Source organism: Melanaphis sacchari, unplaced genomic scaffold (genome assembly GCF_002803265.2).
Source record: "Melanaphis sacchari strain LSU unplaced genomic scaffold, SCAv2.0 Contig11_pilon_pilon, whole genome shotgun sequence".
Lineage (NCBI taxonomy): Eukaryota > Metazoa > Arthropoda > Insecta > Hemiptera > Aphididae > Melanaphis > Melanaphis sacchari.
The window spans coordinates 1760018-1785122 of record NW_020270469.1 but is presented as its reverse complement, the minus strand read 5'-3'; the positions used below and the strand labels follow the sequence as shown (position 1 = coordinate 1785122).

The following is a 25105-nucleotide window of genomic DNA, read 5'->3' as shown; positions in this document are numbered from 1 at the left end:
GATTTTTACAATGTTCCTTACCATATACTATTTTAGACATGTAAGTAAAATTAACTGTTATTTTTAAAACTTAACTATTTTCACTAACTAAGTTTTTTTTTTTTTAATTTATGTCTTCATATAATCAGCCAAAAATGGGAAGAATAAAAAATCATTGTCCAACAAACTAGCAAACTACACGCATCGATGCATCTATACACGGTTGTTGTCCGACCGACTACAATATCAGTCGCCCGCGATTCCGGTCGCCCAGGCCGCAGTGTTGTCGTCGGCACCAACCATGCACTCAGGCCTGACACATGGAACGAATCAGTTAAGATCAAACATGCTACACTACAGTTAACACAAAAACAAAATAAAATATGTTGTACTAAAAAAAATCTACAGCATTAACTATAAAATTTATTTCTGCTTTGAGACGTAAGAAATATTGAAATATGTACTATGATACAAATGAATAAATATTTTATTTTCTATGAACTGGTTTATAAAATAATCAAATATGAATGTACAGAAAAAAAAACATAATCATTTCATAGCATCTAAACCAATGATCAAGACTTACTTTATTTACCTAACAATTTTTAATAGTATTTTTATTCAAATAATAAGGTTTCCAAATAACTAATGATACAATCATTAGGTAGTATCAACATTTGAATAATAAAAAGTATATACCTACACAAAAATATAAATAATACAAGCTTACTAACTATACGCCGTTTGAAAAAATAAACTGCAAATAAAAAGTTTTATAATAACAAGCTGTATATACTAGAAAACCTTATCTAATCTACTTAAATTTTTGGTGAATAATCTCACCAATATTTTATATTAAATACAAAAAAAAACATTATATTTTAGTATACACATTTCTCGTCAGTTAATGTATGCACAATGCAGTTAACTCGATGATAGTTTTAAGAGAAACCAAATAAGTTTTGTGTGAATCAATAAAAAATGATCATTGATGTTTGAAATTTTCATCAAACATTTACATGATAATTTATTCCTCTTTTTAAGCTATTTATAGACAATTATAATTTTGGACTTTTTTTTAAATATAAATAAAAAAAATTTTAACTGTGTAAAAATGGTTGAAAATTTAATCAAATGTCTTTCATAAGTTGTTTATTTACCAATTAAAAATATCAAATATTATTTTATTAACGTTCAAATTTAAAATTTTAACAAAATTCATAAAATATCGAAAGTTATCAAATTATTCAGAAATTAGAAATTCATAAAAATTTTCTTTTTTTATCTAAAATTTGAAAATGTAATACAATATTTCTCATTACTTTTTCTACCTATACCATAAATAAAAGTTTTTACCGGAAAATCACATTTCGGACATCACCTTTACATTAACAACTATATTTCTCCCATTTTTTGTTTTAATTCAATAACGAATAACTGTAGATACTTAAAATTTCTAACTGATATTTATTTTTACATTTTCAACAAATAGTATAATTTTCTAAATATTTTTCCTCTTTTTGAGCTATATATTTGATATTTTTAATTTATTTTAGTTAATTTTTCTATAAATTTTGGTAATATGTACTCGTATAAATATTTAAAAAAATATATAGGTATAGGCATAATTTATTTTTACAAGTATTTATATATTTCAAATTTTAACAAAATCTATTGAAATTTATAAAAAGTACAATTTTTATAAATAAGCTTTAACAATTTATAATTATTTTAAGTTCATGTGTACGCAAAATTACAAACTTATTTAAACTATGAACAATATTAAAGATATCCAATATTTTACAATATTTTTAACATATTGTTCGTAAGTTCATAAAACTTTTACGTATAGTATTTTATTGTATAAAAATTAATTCTATTTATTAGTTTAATAATAGTTAAATTAACTGCTTTAACTAATAGCACTATTAAAAACGAGTCCCCGCTGAGAATCGTTTTTCGTATCCAACAATATTTCGATTAATTAATATTGAATTCAAATTTATCACATCCATTACAGTGACCCACTCGATACTTGCCGTGTAGCAGAGAGTGGTACCCTGCACTTGCCCACTTTTTTATAGCATAAAAATATTATTTTCACCCCAGCTATAATATTATCTACTCGAAAAAAATATTATTATCTCTCTGTAAACACTGAAAAATATATCAAATTGTTTAAATTCTAGCGATGGATATTGTATATTATTTGTATAATATACTATGTAGAGATTAACGAGCACCTTTATAAAATACAAAAGCGAGATTTACTCAGATTTAGTGTCCATTAGAAATTATCTTATACCTCGACGTCATGCCAACCATAGCGATTGGATTGTGACACCATACGTCCATACCTACATGTATATCACGTTAAATAAGGTGATAAAGTAGTTAAATTTTAGTTTATTTCCGAGGTCACAGGTGTTCCAATTGTACGTAAACACAATTACATACCATGCAAGTACGATGGTGTAGTGTGGTTGGTATAGAGTAAAATTGGAATTTTGCAGACACAAACAAATAGCTTTAGCTTTTGTTTGGACACACTACGATACAAATATAACACGACTGACAAAACAACTAACAAAAAACAAACACATCTCTTAATAACTGAAAATTAAATTGATATTTTTACAAAATTTACAAAAACAGAAATTAAAAAAGCATTGTTGGAAACAATAATTTTTCGCATGCATGTTAAATATAAGTATTTCGACTTAAGTATTTGTATATACTTAAAAAAAACCACCGTGAATTACATTTTTAGACAAAACTTGTATAGTACGTGACTCGCAACAAAATGTACCTACCACCAACAGAAAATAGAAGTAGCTCCGACTGTCAGCATACAATACCATTTTTAAAAACGGATACACTGCCTGTATAAACGAGTTGAAATTCCGATACGATCCGATGCGCGCTAGTCGTACATGGACGACTTTCATCTCGGATCCTGTCAAAGATAATTTCTAACGAAGACGGCTGTCGTGTGAACCGAAGGAACATATATAACATACAAGTCATCGTTGAAACATAAAATATACAAAATGTATATAAGTAAGATGGATAATAATAATATAAGTTAAACACAGAAACAGCATAACCACGCAACAGATATATATATTATATATCGTCGCAAATCAATTCATGGAACTATAGAAGACATTGCATATGAAGAATCATGCGCCACGTTTTATTTTTAACCACCTCATCCGTTCTACTTCAAAATGAGAATAATATATTATCCGAGGTAGATGTTTGACAATAAAATAAAATTTCCATTATTAAAATATAAACCTTATAGTTTATAGATAAGTCTATGAAGTCTGAAAAGAAATAAAGAAACGTCAAAGTGCGCGGCTACATGGTACTTTTTAATAACATCGTCGTAATAGATAACAAACACTATCTATAGGAATTATTCTAAAATATGATTTTAAAAGAACAAGTTGATATCAATCTAATCTGAAATGTAATCTCCGTATAAGACTCTTTCAGTAGTATGTCTAACTTAAAGTGAGCATGTTCCCAGTTTCCGTGCAACATACACAAACGAGAAAACATAGTTTCACAAAATCTAAATTAAAGAAAACTATATGATAATTTCATTCGTGCTCAGCAATATATAATGAAAAATTATACACGTCACGCTATGTATAATATACGAGCATAACCCCGTTTCTATAGTACAGACAAAGTTAACTTCGACCTTGGCCACCGTACCATTCGTACCACAGAACTATCGAGAACCATATACGTACGACTGCTAAATGAAAAAAAAAAATCGTGACGTAGAGGTAGCCCACGCTCAATAGTGGTTCTTATAAAACGTACATTCTCAATATCAATATTCGATCACATTGTTATATTTAAGATTATCATACTATTTGAATTTTAGATTGAGATCTTAAGTTTAATATTACAAATATATTCTTACCAACTTTAAAAATGTTTATATAAAAATATTAATCAATTATATATTGTTATTCGCTACTTATATAATATCATAACAATAAATCTGACTACAAATTTATACTACTTTTCATTATTTAATTTATATAATAAAATATTTAATATAATGTATTATATTATATGATATAATATATTGCATATACACACGCGCAAAACACTGTGAACCAGCCAACAAAAACATTAAAAACTTTAAAAATGATAAAAAATGTCCTTAGAATTTAAGAAATATATTTATACATTTCTCTAAAACGTAAAGAATATGATTTCTATGAACATAATATTCACTGTTTTCTTGTAAAAAAAAAACTAAACAATAAAATGCGGTTGTCTACTGGAAAATTATTAAAACCAATCACTTTGATGATATCCATCTAATTATAATAAAAACATAATAACAATATAGACAATTTTTTATTTGAAATTTTTAGTTAATTATAACTAAAAATATAAACATATAACAAACTACAACGTAAACCTTAAAGGTAAGTAAGTGGGTACCGCTCTGTTGTACATTAGGTGTTGAATGAAATGTATTATTGAGTAAGGCGTTATAATGAAAATTTATAGTTAGATTTAAATGCAATGATAACCCATTAAATACAATAAAAATTATATTTTAAACATAGATTGTCTAAATCTTGGTAACTATGGTTACAAAATAATTATTTTAATAACAATATTAGATCTACAAAAAAATTCTCGTTTTTCCTTAATTATAAAGTTTTTCCCTATAATAAAAAAAAAAAGAAGTGTATATTTATTATTTATAGATAATTTGGATGATATGAAACATAATATAGATACCTACATGTATACTTATACCTACTTAATTCCTTATACCAATGTATATAATAAATCATCATGTAGTTTATACTTGAATACTGGAAACAGTTAATGTAGGTATATAAATCCAATATACTAAAATATTGTACAAGAATAAAAATGAATTTGTCAAACCGTCACCAATTCACGACAACTCATTGAGACTTCGTACAACACCCAAGAGAGGACTATTTCCCCTAGTAAACTATTGTTATCGAATATCATTCGAATTCCCTGGGATGTTAATCCAGATGGCGATCATAAAATTCTAGATCAAAGTTCTAATCTGTAGTCATAAACTACCGAATAAATACAAATAAAAGCCAGTTCATTTTCTATAAATCGATAGCAGGAAATAAAATCAATGTACTTTCATTAATATGAGTTCATTTTGAAATACATACTCCCCCTAAAAAAAGAAAATATATAAATTCTTTCTCTATACGGGACTTTGCGATTAGTCATCCAAAACCCTCCAAAGAGGGTTCCAACGGTTGCCATGTGACTCACGGCTGCGATTGCGCAATATACATGAAAGAACACCCTTTGAAACTTGATTTAAACTATAACATGACATTCAAAAATGGCCAATAAAATTTTGAAACATAATAAATATTTCAAGACTAATTATAATTTATGGTGTGAATATAATTCACAAATACATATTACAGTAACTCTAACAAAAATATACATAAATATATATAATTGTATAAATCATTTATTTATTTTATGAAACTGTAATCGAGTTGTAATAAAATAAAATTAGATTAAATATTAGATTAAAATAATTTAAGATTATTTCACAAAATATCAAAATCATTTTGAAATCATATTATTTGATAATAAATTAAAATTATAAAAATATAAGTACACGATACATGATTATACATATATAAATGTTACTATTTTATATTCTTTACATAGAAAGTGTATACCTATTTCTGGATGTTATTACTTATCAATTATTATTTTAACAATATTAACTAGTTATTTTATTACGTAAAAATAAAAGAAAGTAAAATATTATCGTTGAGCAAAAATTATTAATTGTTAAAAAAAACATAAACAAGATAGATACTAAATAATAAGATTTTATAGGTAAATTTTTCATTGAACAAAATATAAAACAATAAACTGTATCACTTAAAATTATGGTAAAATAAAAAAATTACCAAAACTGTATTAAATTACAATAAATATATATATATATTGATAGCAGTTTAATGAAACACATTCTAAACTCACTTAACAATGAATAAAAGTTTCTGATAAAAAGATGAGAGTGAAACAAATTTCTTGTTTTAATCATAATAAGTCGAGTGTTTTAAGTCACCAAAATTAAAAATGTTATAAAAAAAACTCAAAATACTAAACAAGAAAAATAAAAAACTCTTTTAGAAACACATTACCGTAAAGTTTAAACTAATAACATTAAATATAATACATAGTAATAACTTAATATATTCAAATATGTCCCATTTCAAGATTTTAAAATATCTGCGGTTGTAATTCATAAGTAGTTAAAATATAAAATAAAATATGCATAAATATATTTTAAAAGACTATTTTATGAAACAACATTTTATAACAAATATGAACAGTAAAATGAGAACACAGTTTATATTCTAATAACTAATAAGTATTATATTTAGTTGAGAATATAATTAATTAAATGCCTATACGTCACAAACACGACTACAATACTATATATAATCTGCCAAAAAACAAATTTGAAAATACATAATACTAATAACGAATTTTTCAAATTTACTATATATTAAGTATTACGCTAAAAAAACTACCGTACGATTTAGAGCATATTGTACATAAATAGCATGTTTAAATCACACAAATATTTTTGACTAAAATATTTCCGCTTATCAACTTTCCTCACTTACCCCTCTCCTTAATAAAAGAAAAACAGTACTTATGCAATACATTTTTTTTTTTTTACAGTAGATTAGTACAAAAAAAAAGACAATATTGTTGATACATATTTTTGGTTTTAATACTATATTTAATATTATCAATATTTTATACGAGCGTTGAAAGTTGTAAGCATTGAAAGTCGCATTTTATATATTTTTAAATAATTATTATATGTACAACAAAATAAAATTTTAATACCGATTTCTAAAATCCAATTTTATATATTTTTTAAGTCTCTTTCAACGATAAAGGGCGTACTATACAATATACTTCATTTATTCATTCTTTCTGTCCCCATAAATTTTACTTTGTTCTATTTTTGTATAGCTAAACTAGTGTAGCTATTAATGAAATACAACAAGCCTAACCGTGAAATTACCAACACCTATTCACATTTGTGTTTTGTGTCCCATGCCATATGATCGCAAGGGGCCAGCATGATATTTCTTTAACAGTCCGCAAAACTGACATCGAAATTCACATAAATCACATGCAATTCGAACTATACATTAATTTACATTCTATTAGAAGAATCGACATGCATGTGTGCTCACAACGTTTTCAAATAAACCGAAAATTGAAAAAGATGAAAGGCACTAAATAGTTTTCATACCAAACTTATAAAAAAAATAAATATTCAAAACAGTAATTACAAAAAAAAAAAAAAAAAACACTTTAAATAGATAAAATACTACGCTTTATGTGTAAATGTAATAATATGAATAAATTAATTTTGCTGTATTCAAATACACAATCTATATAAATTAGCACAATAAGTTTGTTAGGTCGTTAGGCATATATAAAGTGATGATGTTGAGGAAATAGACACAGATCAGAAGTCAGCTATTAATAATGAGACTATGCTAAATTTCTAAAATTATATTATTTTCAACCAGTGCATAATTTTAAGTTATGTTAAAAAATAAAATAAGACTGATTACAATCACTATATACATTATATTTAACTTAAAATTAACTAACCAATAAGCTTACTTGATCAGTAAATTCACTATCACCGACACAATATTATTTTCTTAAAATGCAAACATTGAGCATAATAAAAAAAAATAACTAGAACTTCAGAATGAACCAAATTCACATTCATAATCATTACATTTTAAAATAACACCGCATTATTCGACATTGATCAAGAATAATTTATTTTAACACTTTTTGGTTAATCAAAAATTCATAAATAGCACTCCCACGTTATAAAATGTATATGCTGACAAAGCAATAACACATTCAAAAGAAAAACAAAATATTCGCTCATATATTAGATATATATATATATATCAGATAAATTACAAACCTTACAAACCATTCATAAAAATAGTTCTAAGGTAAGTAAGAACTTATTTAATTAAAATATTAAATATAAATAATTCACTTTAAAGAATTGAAATTTCAACTAGTAAAAAGAAAATAAACAACCTACATTATACAAACACTTTTTTATGTAACAAGCTGTGATTTTTTTATATTTATTATTATCATATTTATTTATATTAAGAGTAAGTACCTATATAATTTGATTAAAATAAAAATAATACTATAAAAAATATGAAATAATCTGAAACATTTCTAGTGTATTAATAATTATTATTTTATTACTTTTGAATAAAAGCCCTACATACTATAATATCAACGTGACCTTGGTGTTTTCTAATACAAATAACTTTATTTTTGTTATAGGTACTCTCATGACTTGAATCGGCATTTAACAGTGGTTCATAAATAGTTACTAAAATTTAAAACAATACTTATAGGTAAAATATATACGTAAAATTATTTTTTATCGCACACAGCCGTTAGTCGGGATAAATAAATTTTTAACGTTTTTATCACATCGTTACGATTGTACTTATACCTATAAAATAATAAAAAATTAACGAAGAAATATTATAGCAACATATTTTGAACATTATATTTAAAATACATTGAAACATCAAAAAAATAATACATAAACCAGTGAAACAAGAACTTATGTATACTAAAGATAGTCGAATTATTACTAAAGATCATAGACAATAATAATTTGTATAGAACATTATTTAATGTCTATCCAATTTGTCAGTAAACAATAATATATAATATTGATAAACCTAATAGGTAATATGGAAATATGTCATGAATTTTTATATTATTATAAAAAATACAATTCATTTGTACTTATTATCACTTATTATAATCTAACTATACTGCAGATTAATGAACTTATAAATCCTCATATAATCAATTCATCATATCTCTTACATAAAAAACAACAATTAATGTGATATCATTGCTTAAGGGAAAGTAAAATTCTACATAAATACATTAACTCCACCTGTTGTAAATCGTATTATATGTACTGTAAAAGAAAACCTATAGACCTAATATTATATTGTACAATATATATTATAACTATTAATCAGATACGCACCACTGCTGCATAACGACAACACCTCTGGCTCCTGGCGATCAATGTTAATAAGACTAATTATTAATATGATTTTAACAATATAACGTGTTATTATATTATTTCATATGACAAAAAGTGACGAAAAACGCCTGCGGTTTAAATGTAAATCTATAATATAAAAGCATTGCCTGAAGTAAACGAATTCACTACATACGTATATCGTGTATGTACATTAAACATTAAAATAAGGCTACTACGCAATTTAAATAAACCATATTCAACCAAATGAAATATACTAGACATATATAGTAGTAATATGTCAAATTATATGAGGTTTTACTCTTGATATAGTCCTTGTTTTTAATATTAAGTTTTAAAAATCCCAAACTTTTTACAATACAATAAAGAGTTTAAGAAAAACTTGTCAAACTTTCACATTTAAGTTACAAACATATTGTTTCACATAAAAACCTTCCAGAATAATGTTTCTTGAGAAGTTTTAGTGAAATAAGTATGAATAGGTTGTTAACTTCGTGATTATATCGTTACTTCTGACAAAAAAAAAAAAACATTTTAAGAAAAATTGTGTTAAAATCTAGAAAAATTAAATTCATATTTTGGCACGTCGTAGAAAATAAAATTAAGATAAGTGATAGATTCAGAAATAAATTAAATTAAGCGTAACTAGAACATTATTAATCAGCATACATTTCGAGGTCATTCTTCTTTCAAATTACAAATATAAAATATTGTTATCCCATAAGCATATTATTATCTAGATATTTTAATAAAACATCAAAACTACTTAAAATACAAATTTCTTAAAGAAAGAGCGTTTCTCAAATATTTAGATCTAACGAAAGTGTTTCTATTTTTTTTTTTTTTAACCTATTCATATTGTTAATACAATACGCTTTCAGTTTACAGCACATTCCTTATAATACCTACATAAATTATTAATAAACATAAGGTATAATGAAATATGATAAGCAGATCGCATAGATATTATTAGACGTTGCGTTTTAATAACATCGAAATAAGTTTATATTATAAAAATAACCTACATAATATATTATAATACAAAAAGCACGCTCCTTATTATCACACATCCATTATTCCCTGACGTAAATTTCTTCCCCAACCACCCTGCCATTTAAAAATTATACGTTAAAATATTACATAACGTTTTTAAGTCTAAAATGTAAGTAAAACCAAAAGTAATACCTAATAAGCATTTAAATGTGATGATGCTATTAAATAGCCTATGTTCTATCTGGCCTTATCATACATAAATCTAAAATAACATACAAAAGTAAGACCGATGATAGGACTGGTAAACTTTTATATTTACGATCATTTATTTTATTTTTAAATTCATATAATACTTAATTTAATTTTCCTAATCAAAATTTTAACAGGCAAGATAAAATGATAATAGTTTAATACAAATTCATACATCACGTAATTACACAGGTATAATTTCCAATGAACCAGTAGTTTTATACTCGCTGTATTCACTACAATGAATAATTTTTTTGTTAATTTGTTGTACCTACTTACTTAATTTTTAAGTAGATCAATTAATACAGTTTATGTAAGTACCGTATGAACTTAATTACCGTTTATATTCATAATTTATAAATATATATCGTATGACATACACATAATATTATATGTCGTATACTTTGTTTATTATCCTATATAGCAAGGATGGAAACTCAAAGTTAATTAAATGCCAATTTTAGAACTCTAAAATCTAGTGGGCCAAAGGTATAGAAGGTAAATAAAAAAATTTAATACAATTAACATTTATTATTTATATTTACATGTTTTAATTTAAAAAACATAATAAAATAAAATACAGAAAAACGCTAAAATTATATCAAGTAATTTGAAACGTAACACGGGCCAGATAAAATGTACGCGGGCCGCCAATTTCCCATCTTTTATATAGTATACATGCAGTCTATGAAGATATTAATTTTTTTTCCTAATTAAAACCATATGATAAAATACTGATAAAATATGTATGCAGTATATCACAACAGTTAGGATATATACATCATAATGTTTTGCGATATATTGTAACAACTGATTGAAAATTCGATTACAATAAATTGAATAAATAATACTTGTATACGTATCGTATAAAATACGACATCGCGAAGCGTCACACCTATATAGGTTATTTTATTCATTTTAATTGTGCGCGCGTCATTTTATAAGATGATGTATGGCCATACAGGTAATAAGTAATATCTATAATAATAACGTTTACATAGGTGGAAACGGTTGTGGATCACGCGGTGTGCTTTCACAATGTCGTGAAATTTTTAGGCGACGCAACAACGCCTTAACCAATATATCAGTAGTTCACATTATACACCTATCCTATACATATTACATACTACCTATAATAATTATACTATTATATTGTAATGCCTGCGTGTTATTTTAATATTATTTTGAACATATGTAATAATAAATACGACCAATTAAAAAATACATTTTTTGCGTACTTGTAAGTAGTTGTAACAACGGTGACTATTTTATGTACACAAAAGATACATGTGATACATATATATGTATTATGCTGAAGTATAAACATTCGATGACTTCTTGACCTCAACCACAGAATAGTTATCTCGATTTATAGCATAATATTATATAATGTATACACACGCACTATTATAATATAATAAACTCCTATTCATAAATCGTAACATAGAAGTCTCGTCACACGTGTACCTACACACACAACACACGTACATTAACACGTACGCTAATAGACTTCCGGTCATGCGAAATTGACTGTGATATTAAATTAACACGTTATAGATATGATACAATATTATATTCCGATAATGATGATGAGATACGTAATGTACGATGTGCACGTCATGTATATTATTTATTACACAACTATAGGGAATTTCACGATAATTTAGATGAATTTGCAAGCTTACACGGTGTTTTAAATGTTTATGCGATGCGATACGTAAACGGTAAACATAGCAAACGGAGAAAAGGTCCAACTGAAAAGATAGAAAACTACATTTAAGAAAAAAAAAATCGAATAACTACACAGTAAATAATCCCAACGATTTTCCTATGCCCAGCGACCTTATTATACGACCTAACGTAGATGATATACCTATTATATAAATGTATATTAAAAGTATACACGCCGGCTGGTTTTCCCGTATTATTATGGCGCAATGCGTCATTGGGATGGAACATCACGTAGTGCCCTCTTGCTCGGGCTATATAGGTTTATAAGTATACTGTGTGTAATATACATAATATATAATTCACATAGCCCCTGTATGGGTTATATGTAAAGGTTCTGTGACAGCGTAGTGCACGGTTTGAGAAACAGCTGTGTAAGTATAAAAGTATTAGACGAAAAAATACTATTCATTATCATCGTCATTATTACTGCTACTATCGCTCCACGGCAACACCGCAATAATATAATAAAATGTAGGTAATATAAGATTATCACGATAATAATATTGTAATGTAAAATTATGACGACGCAATGTACAACAATAACACTGAAATTTTTGTTGTTGTTCACATCTCGAGGCATGGTTTAGCCAAGACTCCTGTCCGTGAATTCAAATGAACCGACACCGAATTCCCCGCGTCCCGACGTTCGGCAAAATTATTGTGTATGAAAAAAAAAAAAAATAAATAAGAAATGAAATAAACAACCAATGGCAATTCAAAAAAAAAAAAATATACCACAACGCACGAATTACAAACCGATCCTCTTTACAGCACGCGCTATGGGTAAGACCCCGCCGCAAAGTATATAGTATACCTACATTATTAGATTAGGTATCTCGCGATGATATAATATTAAATATAACATTATAAAATGCCAAATGTAATCAAACAATTATTTTTTTAAAGTTTTTTTCTCTAGTGTCTTTAAACCAAAAACATATTTCGAACGCGATTGCGAAATAAAATTATAACTTTGTATAATATAATACGACTACGTAATATTATTTTACTTTTAGTTTTCTTTTTTAAAAACTTTTGATAAACATATTTTACAAATTTGATAACTTTGCATTTCAAAAATAATTTGCAGAAATTCATTCGTTTAAAAAAAAAAAAAAAAAACTATCCATAATTTAAATTCTAAGACAAAAAAAAAACAAAAGATTTTGTTGAAACAATCAAAATTTAATAAATAAAAAAAAATTAAAAATTCTAAGACACTTAATTATCATTGTTTTTCTTCGTCTAATGATGAAATCACTCAATGTTATAAATAGTTATGGATGTCTAATGTCTATCTACCTAATTGTAACGTAGATATTAATAATAATTATCGCTCATCAGTAATTATATAAATTTTAAAATGGCTTATGCCGTGAGCATCTAATTACAAGTTGCGTGGGAAATAAGTGATTAAGTCAAGTTTTATAATGTGATAAAAATGTATAACCTTATTAATACTATTATATTACCTAGTTAAAATTTTCAAAAGCTACGCGCCTAAATTTTGAAAATTTACCTGTTCCTCATTTTTTTTATCGAGTTATAATAAATTATACATTTAACTATAACAAAATATTCTTAGACAAAAGCAATGGTTTATTATAAAAACCTTTCTGAAAATATAAAAACATTTTTTTTTTATTTTTTCTAAGCTGAAGTAACGTTTAAACGTAGTAGAACGATAGAAAACGAACTAATGAATTACTAAAATTCCACGAAACTTCAATATTCACAATATTGAGCTACGTTTCAGATAATAATGAAAAGTCATCGAAAAATAACTGTATAACTACAGAGTATAATATCGCCATACCAATAATTGAAAAGAAAAAAATCTGTACAAGCGTGTTAAAAACCCACCGTGGCCAAACGATAAATGTGTCAAGACGAAAATCGTTGATTCGTACTAGTAAACGTTAAATAAAAAAATTTATACGCATATATATATATATATATATATATATATATATATATAAAGATATAAATCTAATAATTCCCAATAATATTATTGTTTCACGACAATCAGTTTCTACGAAACGCGGGCAGAGGCGTACCTCGACAACACTCTACTGAAAAAAACGGAATATAAAATTTGACGTTTATCTAGTCGCGTTCGCCGAAAGAATGAAAGACAGTAAAGAGTAAAGACACGTTGCGAGGGCCGCGTACCAACGGGCTACGACGATAGAATCGTTTTTCTGCGTTACAAATCGGATCGTAAAAACGAGAGAGAAAAACGCATGTAAACACGTCGGAGGCCGAATTTTATTGTTCAGTTCCGCGAGAGTCGCTACGTCGTTATCGTCGTCATCATTACACTACAATATAAATGCACAGACGATAAACCCCGTTCCCAGTATAAAACTGAAAAAATAATAATCACATTATTATTATTATTATATCGGCAAAATGGTGTAGTCGTCGTCGCCGTAATAACATTAAAATATTCGGCGAGATCTCTCTTGAAAATCTCGGGTGGTCGCAACCAGACGCAATCCTACAACATAATGGAGAGAACCACGAATACTGTACAACAGTAATAACAATAATACGACGCTACGGTACAATATTATACGCTACGAGAACGTCTACAGTCTACACACGTCGTATCAAGTCCATAGCCATTCAGTCGGCGTCGGTGGTTTGTTGTGGTTGCTAAAACCAGTTTACTCCGGTCTGTGACCGGGCTACCGTATGGTCGTCGTAGAGTCTGCGCGCGGGGTTAACGCATTAGCCGCGCGTTATGATTTTTTTTAAAAAATTTGACATTCGACTGTATGTATGACCAAATGTTGTAGTATACCTAGCCACCTATGTATTACACTATTGGAATCGCGACTAGAAAATCCGTAACGATTTGGTTTCAATCGTGTTTTTAGGGACGAAACAATTTTAGTGACGCCGGATAAATATTTGTCTACAAGTTATATTATAGTGTTGTTATTTTTTTTTTTTTTTTATTTCTATACCTATTACTTATACAATTTGCAACGCCTAAACTATAATAATATATCAAGGTACGTAATCATATTCTGATTATTCCATGATACCCTAATACTCGGAAAAATTATGTCTACGATGCATTTCGAGACTTGACGTAAAAAAGAACGCACAGAATACGTTGCAACAATATTAATATTAGGTACATACATTGACGATTACAGTTCTCGTGTGCGGTGTCGACGGCTGCTTTGACGAATCCGGTTCGGGTTATCCATAAAAAACTGTGAAACTCGCGGGCAACCGCGTATTTTAATTTTACTCGAAAGGTCTCGACGATCCGTCAGATCACTCACGGCGGGTCGTTCCGGAACGCTCGACGACACAACCGACATAAATTGTAAACGACTAAAAAAAATATGACGGTATTTTAATTACATAATACCGTTTATCACATCAAATTTTCGAACTGAACGTGAGAACGGTGAACGACGATAAACAATACACGCAACAGACACGCACACGGCAGACGCGAACGCGGCACTGACGAAAAACACGCGCACACGATAGCAGCCTGTCGACCGGTAGGTAACGGCAACGCTACACACACGTTTCGGCCAATACCGACACAGTGTTCGGCGGCGGCGGTTGTGACTGTGGAACCGCTGTCGGTCGGTGGAGGGGAACACGCGCGTCGTTGTCGGCGTCCGATCACCCGACCGACCGCCGATCGCACGCGATATCGTCGCATTGTTATTATTAAATTATTATTATTATTATACCGCGGTATAGTCACGCCGCTGATGTCATACGGTGCGGTGTAGTAGTGGATGATGGCGTCGCGCGGGGGCGGTGGCAGAGCCGCAGTGGTGCCAACGTGGTCGTTGGCGGGGCGCGGGGCCCGATCGATTAGAGTGTCTGTCCGCTGCCGACGGTGACTCCCGAAGGGTTGCTGCGAGAGATGTGAGTGGGTGACGGAGCGGAGAGCGGTGCGTCGCACTCACTCATCTCGCTTCCCATGTGACTACTGACTACTAACGACACCGCCTGACGAGACCTTGATCGCGGGGAGGGAAGAACTTACGGTTCCAAATTCGAAACGCGTTCGGCTAGAAAAAGCTAGTGGATGGACAAAAACATATTCTCAAAATGAACTTTGCTTTCCCGTTCCATCTTAGAAACAAAACATCCGTACACAATCTCCAGACCGTGGCGTCGGTGACGGCGGCTTGCCTCCCGGAAAATCTGAACCGTAAAATCGTAAAAATCGTATTCTATCTCACAACGTAACGGACGCAGCAGCTTGAATCACAATTTATTTTTTAAACGTAAAAAAAAAAACAAATACTTATTTTTACCGTTTAACTCAGAAAACAAAGAACGTTTCAAATTACCTAAAATATCCAGCAATTGAATAAGCGAATAACCATATATTAAGTGTATAAAATAATATGGTTTGACATATTATTATTTTATCAAAGGTTTATTTATTACTCAAATATTTATATGTTTTACAATAATTGCAAAATAGATATTTTATCCTAACATGATACATTGATATGTAATAACTAATAATATATACCTAAAATATATTAAATTATTACAATATCTTGTTGAATACCTATTGGTTTAATGTGTTTATATAATATGTATACAATACTATACATTAACGCAATAACGCGTGTGTCACTGTAGAATTTAACATGAATGCAATTAGCAACAAATTTACAAATCACTAATTAGTAATTTACCACTATACACCTACATGAAGGCTTCGTTTTAAGTGATACGTCAATTGTTTTAACAATTCATATTCGTCATAATCGTATTCTTTTTACTTGAAAAATATATAAAAAGTATTTAAAATAACTATTAAAAGCACTTAAAATTACTTTACCATTATAAACAATTGAAAAAAACATGTAAATACCTATGCTATATTTATTGTACATAATATAATAATATAAATTAAAAACTATATAATTAATGACGAGTATTCCGTGTCTTTAAAGTGTGGTGTACCTTCAATCAAAGTTTAAATTAAAAAAATTCGAATTATCTTTTTTTTTTTTCTTAAAATTGTTGAATGAAATAGATTAATAAATTAATCCAGTCATGTTTAAGTTAAATTAATAAACACATTTTAATACTGTGAATAACAATAATATTATTATAATGCACTAATGTAGATACAGTAGCCATGGGTAGCGTATCTTAACTGGCTTAAAAACTATAATCATAATAACATTATACCTATAATATGAACTGCTACACCCGTGATTGTAACATGTCATTTCAGCATTTATGCTTCCCTTATAAACATATTACTCTACTTATATTACTGCAGTGTGTGAAATCTTATGTAACTAATTATACTGAATGTATTGTTTATTTTCAACAGTAATCATGAATAAATAATTTATGTAGTCCCTAATGTAGGTACTTTATTTTCTTGTTTGAGCCGACGGCACCCAGGGAACTACTTTCCTAATATTTCTCTGAAATTACCCACTAATTGGGTACTTGCTTCAACAACCGGACCACTTCAATTTTTTGAAAAAATCAGTGTTTCACGTCAAATATAAAAAAGAATCTTTTAACAGTGAGTAATAAATGAACCAATGATAATAATTGAATTGTCTGATTCTAAATTTGAGTACAAAGACAGCGCTCCTTTTATTTTAATCATTAATGTAATTAAGCGCTTTCATATAGTTAAGTAACATTTGGTTTTAATTAAATAAAAAAAAAATTTTTAGTTCGTCTTAAATTTAATATATATATATACATTGTAAATGGTACAACAACCAAATAATTCCAAGTAATTATCAACTTTAAGAATTTAATTTCAGTTGTTGGAATTAGAAACAATGATTAAAGTCTTAACTTTATTTATTATTATTTGTCATACGAAACTTAATTATAATAATATATTTGGTATTGGGAATTTCTATTAAATTGTGAATAGTTTTTTATTTATCATTAAATTTGTGAAAATAGAGCTGTCCTGTTGCTATTACTACAGACCCTTCAATTTTATCTCAGAAAAAAACTGAATTTAAGTCGTAATAATATTATATTTATATTGCAAAATAAATCAATCGTTTGATTTTAAATATTTTACTATAGTATTTTAATGCAGGATTATAGGAAAAACAAATTTTTAAAAAATGAGAGAACTTCAAATGCATCTTTTATAACTTATTTACCTATATACCTATTTATTTGATCTTCTTATCTGGATTCAGACGTTTCAGTATTCTGTAAAAGTATAAAACTCAGTATGTATCGTTCAAAATACAAAACATACAACATGAAAATATTTTTTTTTATTTTTTTTATTTTGTATGAAAAGGAAAATGTAATTTAACTTATATTGAAAAATACTACCGGTCACAATTCACGATATCCTAATTTTATTTACTTATGTTTACTTTTTAGACCTTTTAGAAAAATCAAATTGACAATTCAAAAGCTATTCAGTTTTTCTAAATTTAAATAAACTATGGATTTTTAAAAGCAAATACTACAATTATCTTTGTAGAAAGTTCAATATTAATTATAGATACATACCTATGTGTACTATTATGTAGCCATGTATACTGTATAGGTACATCATAGAGTATGTTTTTTATTAACTTGCTTCATTATACACGTATTACAAATTCTATTAAGATTTTGATATTATATTATATTCTTATTAAGTACTAATATTAAGTTGTTTTAACATTATATTTAATTATTTTTGTGTAATAATAACTTTATACTTACGAAAAATCTTTCAAATATTCTTCCTTATAGGAATGTTGTTTTATGTAGATCAATCCATTACAAAAATTATGTATAAATACATATGAGTATTAAATCACAATAAAAAAAATCAATACTTATATTATGAAAAAAATTATTCTTCAAGTTTACAAAATGAACTTCACATAATACCAAAGTATTACATTACAATATTTCATGGAACTGTTATATGATATTCACATAATATTAAACTTAAATATTTTATTTTAACCAACTATAAAATTGAATTTTGATAAAACTTTTTAATAGATTAATATAACTACAACTGCCAACTGTATGTCAATTGGATAATTATATTTTTTCTTTATAAATAAATAATGAATAAATTAAAATGTTTATACTTAATAATAAATTATTATTGTTTACTATTGTTTTTCAACTTTTGCTGTATGAAACTAAGAACGATAGTATATAAATAAACATCACTCATGGTACGCATACTTACATTTTAAAGGTGTTTTTAATTAATAAACCTTTTCCTAAAATTGTTCGATGCCAAGTAAGTTTATAATAACTTGTTGCTTATAGATAAAATAAACATGTCTTTTTTTTGAGGTCACTATATAACCATGTTTTGTCAAAAGACTTTTTTATTCATTATCGTTTAAGTAATAAAATAGTATTATAAAAAGCTCAATTATTATCTCACAAACGGTATTTTTATAACTAGTTTTAACCTCATAAAAAATATTTTTACCTCTTACACAGTTTATTTAGTCGTATAAATAAATACCTATTTTAGGAATTTGTAGAACTACCTAGTACATTTATAAACTGTTCTTAATTTTATTTAATAAGATTAGAAATTTTATATTTTTAAATTATTATCAAAAACTACTTCTTATATAACAATATAGACTTTATATAAATAACACTATTTTACACAGTAAGATTAAACATAAAAGCGTTTATAACACTCAACTAATAAGTATTATTTAAATTTGTATTTACCTATAACTAATAATCTTTTATTAATTATAATTAATCATGTTCTTTAAAAATAAAGCTTACATTGTTAAAATATTATAAAAACTAAGCAGAAATAAATGATAATATCATTTGGTAACTATTTAGTTTTTGTTTAAATTCAAATTCAAATTATGATTATTATTATTATTACTATTATTATTATTGTCATGGAAAGACAACACGCCTTGATCTTTGAATTTAATTGGCACGAGGTGACATAATATAAATGAGATTTATGAATATAATTTAAATATATATTTTACATTCATTATTCATTTAGTACTTAAACAAACCATACTGGTATCAATTTTTATGTTTATAAAATGCGTTTATTTTCACTTCATAATTTATAAAATATAATAAAAATAAATAGGTACTATATAAGAAACGAATATATCCTACTACATTTAATAGCGGGTCAATCAATATCAACTAGATTTTAAATGTAGCTAATATACTTTATTTCAATTTATGATAGATTAAAACATTATTTTAGGTACCTACCTGTCTACCTATACATATGCGCAGTACGTAAAATTTATGATTATATTTTTTTATTATAGTCAATTTAATGAAACGAGTAGGTAGCTTAAGTATATAATTAAACATGAGAGTATATTGTTAAACTGAAGCTTGATAAATGATAATATATATAATATATATCAATGGATATATTATATATATATATATTTGTTTTTACACTAATGTGTTTGCGAAGTATGGATTTTCGAATTTCCTCAGCATCACGCGTATAACAGATACTATACTCTAAACATTTTGTCTTTTATCTCTAGCTATTTTCCATACCCCTGCACTGTTTACGTCCGTATCAGAAATGTGCTCATTCAATTATTATTTACGATACGGGAAAACTTTTGTCTGCCTACAAATCTTCTTCAATTTGTTTACGGTTTACTCTGCCGCAGATTCTAGAACATGCGTTTTATATCGAATTATTATAGTTACAAATAACTCAACACACATTTTTATTTAATGTGTTATATTCAATATTTCGGCGTGTTATAAACTATACAACATCACCACTATTTTTATAAAATAATAACGCATATTTCTGATAACCAAAAACATTATTATGTATACACTACCTATATGCCATACGCATTGTATAACATGTATAATTCAATTATATCATCATAAAACTTCGTATTTGGTGACGGCTGTAATTATGCACGCATTTACTCCTCATTGACCAATTAGTTAGTCAGACACCTGTAATAGGTTTTTCACAGTTTTTGCACCTGCCACTGAGATTATATATATACCTACAATATACATATTTAAATTATACAATTTACAGATATTGCACATTATACGAAAGATGAAGGCATCGCAAATAAAGTAATCGACAAATTTTTCAATATTTCCATTGTAAAAATGTTTTATTACTTGTCAATTTATAAAAAATTATTAAAAACCTCACATATAATATATGAGTATAGTATATATTCACACAAATTCATATCTGCATACCAAAATAGTATATATTTGACGAGTATTACAAAATATTAGAGTAATAATTAAAGTGTTTATGAGCGACACGTTATTAATAATATATAGCTTAATATTTATGACGTTAAAAATAAGTAAAACAAATATACAAATATTATCAACTAAACTTATTGCTATTGTTTCGTTCGTGCAGGATTTTATGACTTAACATAATAATCATGGCTTACCTTTGGCTTGTGCAAGGATTTCATTATAGCTGAATTTCCTTTGCCCTAAAATCATAAAAAAAAAAAAATATTTTAATCAACTTGTTGTATCATTATTTTTTGAAATATACAGTATTAATATCATATAAAAAATATCAATACTATCGTCTATCACTAATTTCGTAATATTGTAAATATCACTAAACTTTAAAAAAATTATTATTATAAAACCACTAAAGCCGCATCACATAATATTATATATATTACATCATATTTAAAATAATAATAAAAATTACAGAATCATTGATCTGGTAAATTTAATATTATTTTTTTAAACAATACAATCCACTAGTGTATATTAACATATATAGTAGTTAACCAATATTTTAAGTACTCCTTGTCACGGTGCAAACACTTGACTTTGCAGTAATATCATTATTGTGATATAAAATAAAATTCTTTCCATCGCTGTATTGTATCTATAAATACATAAACCCCATAATTGGCTGTCAAGAACTCTTCATATTCTCGAAACAGCACTATTTTTTTTTTTCATATTTTAAGGGAAAAATTTAAATTAGGTACACCTGCAGTGGCTAGTATGTATTGTTATATCTATTGCAGTATATATGTATATATATAAATACTATTATAAATGTTATTATTAATAAGAGTATAGGTATGAAGTAACTTAAAATATAAATAATAATTAAATCTTATTATTCGAGAAAAAAAACAAAAGATGACAATAACATTGTGCAATTAAATGTATAAAAATAGTAAACATACACTTTTTGTAAAAATCAAAATTTATTTTGTTTTAAATAAACTCATCAACAAATAAGAATGAAGTACTCTCATTATTCAACATGTTCATATTCATTTCACTAAGAAATAAATTTATTGTTTTTTTTTTCATAAATTTTTCAGAAAGTTAATTTTATTAAGAATAACTTTTTATATTTATAAATGTCTATTTAATAAAACTACTTTAAAACTTGATAAACATAAATATTCTATTTCTGTTTATAAATATAAAAATAGTTTCTTATTTTAATAAACGATTCAACATTTTCCAATTCTGCGGGTTAATCTTTTTTACTTGAAGGAATTCAATGTTTCCTTCATAGATAAATTACAACCTTTCTTCACTACTGAATATGCTTTACTATAATTAACACTTTTTTATTACATTTTTCTTTAAACTATATTATAATGTTTTTAATCGGTTCAGACTTTCAATCTCTACTTCTAGCAGTTTACTCCAACCCCATAATTCCATTAACCACACTACCATATCCCCTAAAAAAAGTTTCTATATTAAAACTCCATTTTACATAATCTCAAACTAAAAAAGAAAAGTGGTCGTATGGTCACGTTGGCATCGCTGAAATAGTAATGAGATCGTCTTGCATATTATATTCCAGAAAATCTTATATATATATATATTATATATATTATGTACTTCTCCCTTCTGCCAACCATATTCTTACTCAAATGCTGCGTGGAACGTCCGGTAGGCAGCCCAAACTGTCGTCATTAATCCTTACTGCCCAACCTTCTAACCTGGAGAATATGTATATATATATATAGGTAATAGGTATATGTGTGTATTTTCTAGAATTTATTGTGGCTCTGCAGGAAGCCAGCTTCTATCTTAAGAAGTACCCTATCGTAAGCTTCTCTTGACTATACATTTATATCTTGGTCGTGAATCATAATCGAATTCCTATAGTGACTACTACTGGTAATATCTTATCGTTACTCCTATAAAACGTTTCTTTTATACACTTAACACAAAGAAAATGTCACCACCAAACCACTACGGTTTTCTCTTTATAATTATATCAATGTAAAATTATTACAGCTAAAATCACTAATTAAATAAACTGGAACTATTCAGAGCTCTCAGCATATGTATTACAGAATAATTAAAAACATAATTATTCCTATTCCTAATAATTAAATACATTTCAAATTTTGTTATAACCAGCAAAATACTTTTTTAACGTATTATATCTATAACCATTATGTTAATTCAAATTTTTTCAGACATCAAGAGATTTTTTAAACTAAAATCTACTTAATAGCACAAAAGTTAAAAACTGACTGATTTTTCACAACATATAATCACATCCTAACATATTCGTATATATATATTAATTCAAATAATTAATATTTTGATTTAAATCTTTAATTGATCCTGTAACTTATTCAATTTATAATATTGTTCTAAACACATTTTATTTTAGTATAGATGATGTAATATAAATATATATGCATTCTAAGCTTTAAAAAATTTTAAATATTTAACCAGAAATAAAAACTTGCAATATATCACAATATTTATATAAATTTATTCACATAGATCTACAATTAATAAAAAAAAAAAATAGTGTTACATAGAATATTATTCTATGCGCACTTATATATACAATATACCTTATTATCATTATTTTTTTTTATAGTATCAGAACTAAAGTATTTGCATATAATTACACTGTACATTTTGTTATTTAATTTAAATATTCTGAATATATAGTTACTAATGTTTAATTAATCTAATCAATTTATTCATCCTTTTATCATTCTGACAATACAACGTGTAATATTGATTGACTTAATCTATACATATTTCGTTGATATGTATTTGAACCAGGGCTTGCAAACGTTATACCTAATAACCGTTATATTTGACAAAAAAACGATTGAAATATTTAAATGCAATTATAACGAAAAATGATAAACATAAATAATTAAATAATATGAAATAAAACATAACGATTAACAAAATATATGATATATCATCAAACAAAACATAACGCAAAACGTTATTATATAGTATATCATTTAAAAGAAATAGTTAATTTCCAATTAGGTATTTATTAGTTGTAAATTATAATTTATAATATATATTAAAAATTTTACTTCTGAATAATGATAAACGTAAAAATTGAATAACGTTTAAATTCTGAATAACAATAAACTTAAAATTTGTACAACGTTTTAATTGTTAATAAAGTATAAAAACATTTTTCTTTTAAATGCAAGTCAAGGTTTGAACAAAACAGATAAATGAGTCACATTTAATACATTAACCCCACGAGAAGTTTAAAATTAATTCATGTTAAGTTACATCTACATATTGTATTCGTGTAGTAAATAATAAATATCTATATTTCACGTTAAGTACATACACCAAAAAACACATTTAAATGTAATTTATTTAGTAATAGAATTTATTTTCATTTCACAAATCCGAATAAAATTTTTCACACAAAAAAAAAGGGTAAACTCACCACACGATTAAACTGTTTCCGTTTTTCATTTGTACATCATTTCCGGAACTAATTTGTTACATAATAAAATAATTACAAATGTATGTTTACAACGAATTAGTTTATCGTACTGCTGTGATCTGTAATATACTATAGCTATATATAAACTAATTTATTGTATGCCAAGCATATAATTTTTATTAATGCTTGTATCGTTCGACATATTCACAAAATCAAAGTGTTATTAAAATTGTAATATTACCTAATATTTATATCATGTAAAATTTATTTTAAATTACTTGAAATAA

General features: G+C 26.5%; 2 protein-coding genes across 2 annotated transcripts in view; both read right to left on the bottom strand.

Moving 5' to 3' along the window:
• The window catches only part of LOC112604430, a 28884-nt gene extending 13110 nt beyond the window's left edge, over positions 1–15774 (bottom strand). The window contains exon 1 of the mRNA XM_025353474.1: positions 15275–15774. The gene's annotated coding sequence lies outside the window, so the exon portion shown is untranslated. The remainder of the gene's footprint in view (positions 1–15274) is intronic.
• The window catches only part of LOC112604429, a 179225-nt gene that overhangs the window by 137444 nt on the left and 16676 nt on the right, over positions 1–25105 (bottom strand). Inside the window, exon 2 of the mRNA XM_025353473.1 lies at positions 21541–21585. Within this exon, the coding sequence (XP_025209258.1) occupies positions 21541–21585 (45 nt within the window). The remainder of the gene's footprint in view (positions 1–21540; positions 21586–25105) is intronic.